The sequence below is a fragment of the Capsicum annuum genome, chromosome 9 (genome assembly GCF_002878395.1).
Source record: "Capsicum annuum cultivar UCD-10X-F1 chromosome 9, UCD10Xv1.1, whole genome shotgun sequence".
NCBI classification, from domain to species: domain Eukaryota; kingdom Viridiplantae; phylum Streptophyta; class Magnoliopsida; order Solanales; family Solanaceae; genus Capsicum; species Capsicum annuum.
In genome coordinates this window covers 60,579,643-60,585,911 of record NC_061119.1, presented here as the reverse complement: position 1 = coordinate 60,585,911, position 6,269 = coordinate 60,579,643, and the positions used below count along the sequence as shown (strand labels likewise).

The 6,269-nt window shown below is 29.2% G+C and overlaps 1 protein-coding gene across 1 annotated transcript; it reads right to left on the bottom strand.

Annotated features, from left to right (window-relative positions):
* Positions 1-1,173: 1,173 nt before the first annotated feature.
* LOC107842762 (glycerol-3-phosphate 2-O-acyltransferase 6) lies at positions 1,174-5,051 on the bottom strand. The gene is made up of 2 exons (XM_016686744.2): positions 4,300-5,051; positions 1,174-2,347 (listed from the first exon to the last, which is right to left on the bottom strand). Exons 1-2 carry the CDS (start codon positions 4,918-4,920, stop codon positions 1,448-1,450), a joined length of 1,521 nt encoding a protein of 506 aa, XP_016542230.2. The 5' UTR covers positions 4,921-5,051; the 3' UTR covers positions 1,174-1,447.
* Between the last annotated feature and the right edge of the window lie 1,218 nt (positions 5,052-6,269).

Genomic DNA, 6,269 nt, shown 5'->3' with positions numbered 1-6,269 from the left:
TCTCCCTTATTTAAGACATTATTTTACTGCTAATTTATATTTTTACCCATAAATATATAAAGTATTATATTTATAATAGAAATATACCAAGTATGTTATATATAAAGTTTATACCATGTATATACCATATACACACATATATAAATATACAAAGTATTAAGAAATATATTAAGCATATTTATAATATAAATATACAAAGTATGTTATATATGAAATTTATACCATATATATACCATATACACACATATATAAAAATACAAAGTATAAAGAAACATACGAAGCATATTTATATATTTATGGTATATGATATAATATACCATAAATATGCAAAGTATGTTTTACATAGAAATAATTTATTCACACACAGTAAAATCTTTCATGTATAAGAAAATTTAAAAAATAAATTAGCGGCACCCTAAAATTTAATAACAACTCATCATTTCCAATTTTTTAGGAATGGAAAATGAAGGAAATAAATTAAATAAATTCCTAAAAAAATAAATTTGTTTGAATGATAATATTTGTTACCTAAAAAACAGGAAGCGGTGATTTGTTAATATAACATCCATATTTAAAATTTTTAAATATGAAAAAAGGGCTATTAATGTAAATATTATATTTGTCGTAATTGAAATTCATTAAATATGGTCATATATATGTAATTATTTTTATAATAGTGGCTAATTGTGTTCTTTTCTCATTAATAGGTAAATTTTAATTAAGTGATTTTGATAGTTTATAAAAGTTAGGGCATAAAATCATATTTTAAATTTTTTTTTGCAAAAGTTAAAAAAAAATTCAATGCATACACAAGCAGTTGAACATGAAACTTCTAGTCTTGTCTGAATTTAGGCACGGCTTGCCAGTTATTTATGTTTGGAAATTTAACAGCAACCACTAGTCATCATTACTCTATTTGTGCCATGCCTTAAGATAAAGCACTGAAAATGGCTTTATTTAATCTGCATGGACACATATAACCAACTTATTGCTTACTCCAATATCAACTACAGTTAAATTTCTTTATAATAATGTTATTTGTACCGATATTTTAATTGTAACAACGAAATGTTATTATAGAAAATATATTATATAAATGACATACAATTAAAGATCGATTCACATAAGACAAGTATGGAAAGTTCTTATAGAAATGTGTGATTATACTAGCAATTAATTCACACAATCAATAATAAAAATTGCATTTAAGATTCACTTGTACATTCCAATCAAAATAATATACATATTAACCATATATTATTGATAAAAATCATCATCATGCATGATCACAATATAAGCAATATTTCTCTTGTTTCTTTTTTAATGTTTTCCTTTTCAATCTTTGTTCCTTTCCTTTTTGTTTTCCATGATGAAGACTAATAAACAGTAGACATGGGTAAAATGCAAAAACGAAGTAGAAAACAGTCCATTACATATACTAATTCACTTATTTATTTCCTCCGTTCTTCTCTTTCTCCTTCTCCTTTTCCTTTGTTGGAACACGACCGTCTGTGCCAGCCAGTACGGCGTACTTGTCCCTCCTTGTCAAATTAGTACACTCGAACCCCAGAGTACCACCGAGAACTTTCTGAATATAATTAGCAACTTCAATAGCCGATTTTCCGCCGTTGGTACAATTGAGCTCAGGAGGGAGTTGATTCAAGAAAGTGATCTCATAAGTTGGCCTTGGATTCATGAAAACAAAATAAGGATCCAAGAATTTGTACCCACGGACAGTAGTCCCATTGAACACACTTTGTTTTGTGTTAATTGCCACTGGCACAATTCTATCAGTCAATTCAGCAAAAAGTGCACTAAATCTCAACAAGAATGGTTCCCTACAAGTTGTACCCTCAGGACATATTACCAAATCACCTTCTTCAAGCAATTGCTTAATATGTGCGGCATCTTTCTCCCTCTCTCTTGACAACGCCACGGCTTTAATCGGTGAAATCATCTCGGAGAACTTACTAATACTATATGTAACACAACTAATTTTTCTTCCTAGTGCAACAGCTGTGACAACAGGGTCTAGTATAGTTCTATGGTTGCACACAAAAAGTACCCCACGTTGGCCATCTTTAGGGGGTGGTGGAGGGGTACCTTTGACAATAAGTTTAATACCAAGGATCGTATAATTGTATCTAACAATTTTTTCTGGTAAAGGGATATTAAGATATACTCTAAGAATGGAGAGAATTATGCCTATTGGCATCCATAAGAATGTTAAGAGTGCCATAAGTGGTGTAGGCCTTTGTACAAAACGACCTTCATGGAAAATGACTGGACTTAAGAGTTTATTTCTTGCTAGGGGTTCTATTTTGGTTCTTGGGACCATGTACCCCTCCTGCAATAATATTCACATAATTAAGTGAGTTAAATAGAAAAATATACGTAAGTTACAGTCTTATTTTAGGAACATAAAAGTAACATCCTTCTTCCATTTTAATTTAAGTGACAATTTGACTCGTTACAAATTAAAGTAAGAAACAGAATATTTGTAGTGTGATAGTAAGACTAAGACTTTGAAAATTTATGGCTTTAAACAATTTCATAACATTTATATGTTACTATAAAAGCTTTTAATTAAGGTTAATATGAGAAGTTTTTAGTTAGAACTTTTTTTTTTTTTTGGAAACGAACTAATAAAAAAACAGTCTCACATAAAATAAAATGAAAGGAGTAACACAATGCTCTTTTAATTGAATTGGCTTAATTTATCATGAAAAGTAAGTAAAAGTACAAGGGTTCATCTTAAATTAACTAAAAGTATAACTTTTGTAACAATTTGAGTAATTTAACCTGTTAGAAGGTATGCCCAATTATAATAACTCTAATAAATAAGACGACCTAATCATGTAGAAATTATTTTACACTATAATTCTGTAGGCAGTTACATTATATGTTCATCCTCTTTGGTCCCCCCTACGGAGAGAGTTGGGAGAAATTAAGACTCATGGGTTTGGTATGTAATCCTTTGAGGTACATCTTAAATGAAAAATGAGGTGGAAAGTAAAAGATGTATGATGGCCTGTCTATTTTGCTAGTTTCTTGAAATAAATGTCATCAATATAGCCAGGTCTATACAAATAATAGTGAAAAAAGAATTTGTTGAAGAAAGGAATAACTATACAAGCAAACAAATTACTATTTAGGTAGGTACAGCAGGTCATAAGATCAACCCTTTTTTTCTGGTCTTTCTCATAAAAAATTGGTGCTCTGATCATACAAATTTCTATACGCTACAACAAAAGATGCAGCATATTTTTTAAGTATATATTCGCTCTGTCCGTATTTATACTACAAATAGATATTACTTGTCTAGTTTGAAAAAAAGAAGAGATAATTATCACTTAATTTTAAATTTATCCTTATTATTAAATATAATTATTCCCAATGCATTTTCCAAATAATGAATCTATACTCCCTTCATCCGTTTTTACTTGTTAACTATACTAAAAATAAATGTCTAGTAATGCTTGCCAATTTGGAAAATTAATGGACATTTTACCCCTTTGTACTTATTTTATCTTTATTATTAAATATTATTTATCATTCAATGCATTTTTTAAGAAATTGATTTTATTATATTCAAAGAATGATATAGTAAAAATATATCTATTTTTTTACAGTTTATTAATATGTATATCAAGTTAAATAGTGAATAAGTATAATTGGACAAGGAGCATGTTGAAAGGGTAATATTATATTATTTTATTTATTGCTTTTTAATTATGTACCAAATCAATATAAACAAGTAAAAATGGACTGGGAAAGCAAGTTTGTGTATATTTCCATGTTAATGCATGTGTACGTTTTATACGTACTGTTAATAACGATTGGATAATGATCTAACAAAAACGAAAATTAAAGAAACCCCGTGAAAATAAATCAAGAACACTATAACTTCTTACCAACCCCACCAAATTAAAATTAATATAGATATAGTACTGCCTATATAATTAGACAACTTCGAGAGAAAAGGACATGAGAAATAGTAAAATTAGATAGAGTAGATTAATTCTTACACTATCATATTATCTAAGAGATAAATACACGAGATCATCTATTAAAGTAGGATTACAACATGAACAGTATATAAGTCATGTTAATTACTTGTTTTGAGTAGGAGTATTCTTACCCTATCAGATCATCTAAACAATATTATACGCGATCGTCAAAAAAAGTGGGATTATAACATGAACAATATGTAAGGAATGTTAATTACTTGTGACAACCTGTTAAAATATACTGATAACATAAGAATTAAAGTATATATAAGTTAATAATAAAGTTTACCTTGCATATGGACATGAAATTGTAATCAGTGTCTCTATCTCCAAGTCCTAAATCAGGTACATTTGTGCCAAATTCCTTAAGAAGAGCAGCCCTTTTATGTTCTCCAACAAGAACACCTGGTTTTCTTACAAAGCCAGTTGCACGTCCAGATTTAGAAACTTCTAATTCTGTACCAAGAACCTTATCAGCACCTAAAAAGTGCTTAGCAAAATGTTCAACCATAATTTTTGGATTAGCAGTAACAATATATCTCTTTCCAAAAGAATTGAACACTTTCCAAGTTTGTGGATGGACATCCTCAGAATAAAACTTAGGTAAAACAGCCCTAGACACGATTTCGATGTCTTTAATCTTTAATCCAGCAAAGGAAATGAAGATTAAGGTTTCGATGGCAATAGATTCTGATATGAATATGTAAACAAAGTAGACAAATGGAACAAATAATAGTAGTAATAATGCCCTTATAAGGCTACCAGCTTCTAAGGCAATAAGAAAGAAATAAGGAAATGCACTTGTTGATACTAAGAGAGTTCCATCTAAATCAGATGCAATTGTTTGATTTGATCTATTAATATCTTTGCTACATTTTGAGATTGGTTCAAAATGGGGAAGAACACCCATTTCCCCCTCTAAGTTATTATTGTTTAGGGAAGTATGGGTGGGTGGGAGAAGGAAGAATGGGAGATTTTGTGTGTGTGTGTGTGTTTGGGTTATGTGAAGAGAAGGGGTTTAAAAAGACATGGGAAAGGATGGCCATGTAATAATTGTTGTTCTAGTCTAACCATGAATGTGTCATGTGGTTGAAAATAAGTGTTTCTTTTTCTTTATTAATTTATGGGTTTAATTAAGTTGCAAATGTTGGTGGTGTAAATAATTCTAAATAATCATATCATGAGACTTGTTACAGAGATTAAGTTACTTGTTACTTTCTCCCTCCTAATGTAAGATACTTGATTTTTTCTTTTATCTAGTAATAATTGAGCTTATAAGATGGGTTATAATCACTCAATATCTATAACTTATTTCGCACCATAAATTTTAAAAATCCTTTCATTCTTAAACTATATTCCCAGATCTAGCCAAATAAATTCACATAAATTGAGACAAAGAAAATATATATTATAAATCAACCTAACTTGATGCTGTAAAATAAAACTCTAGTGGCTATGCAACTTTCTAGTAATGTGGCTATGCAACTTTCTGGTAATGGTTTTATCAAATCTAATGTCCTTTTACTCTAAGCACTAATTATATGTGAAAACCCATAAATTTTGACAAGTATTAAGTTTAAATTCATAATTTTAAAAGTACAAAACAATGAATATAATACTAAAAATCTTAAAAGTGAAACTAATCTGTTTAAATCCTTAATATACTTCTAGTGATGTCGATTATTAGATCCTTAATATGCTTCTAGCTAGTGACGTCTGTGTAGAGAACTTAAAACTCTTTATTATGAAGTTGAGAAGGGATATTGTTAGGGGGGAGAGAGGGATGGGGGGGGGTGGGGCTTGGGGAAAGGAGAACCATTATAATGAGTTTTAAGTAGTTGTAGTCTTGTAGAAGAGGGGTCCAAGTAGTTGAAAGTCCATAACAATTCAATTAGCCTACTTTTTAGTTCTTAGACACCGTTGTCATCGTGCAATTACTTTTCCCCTGCCTTAAACTGCTTTCTTAATCAATATTCTTTCGGCACAATAAATAAGTGGCTGTTTGATATAAAAGTTGTGAAATTTGAAAAGAACAGTGTTTGGAAGAATGTTGAAAATGATATATTTAAGTTGGAATTGTGTCTAGATAAGAACAAGAACTAAAGTTATTTATTTTTTAATTTTTGCAAGTAATTTGGTGTGAAATTGTAAAATACTCTCATTAATTTCATTTTACTTAGCCCTTTTGATTTTATATTTTCTTTAAAAAAATATTTATTAAAGGCCTATTTTTACTAATTTGCCTTATTAATAATATTT

Bases quoted from the DNA above. Each gene is read 5' to 3' on its own strand.
- LOC107842762 (XM_016686744.2), bottom strand. From the start codon at position 4,920: ATGGGTGTTCTTCCCCATTTTGAACCAATCTCAAAATGTAGCAAAGAT. The intron at 2,348-4,299 runs GTAAACTTTATT...ATATTATTGCAG, and splicing joins ATTTCATGTCCATATGCAAG to GAGGGGTACATGGTCCCAAG.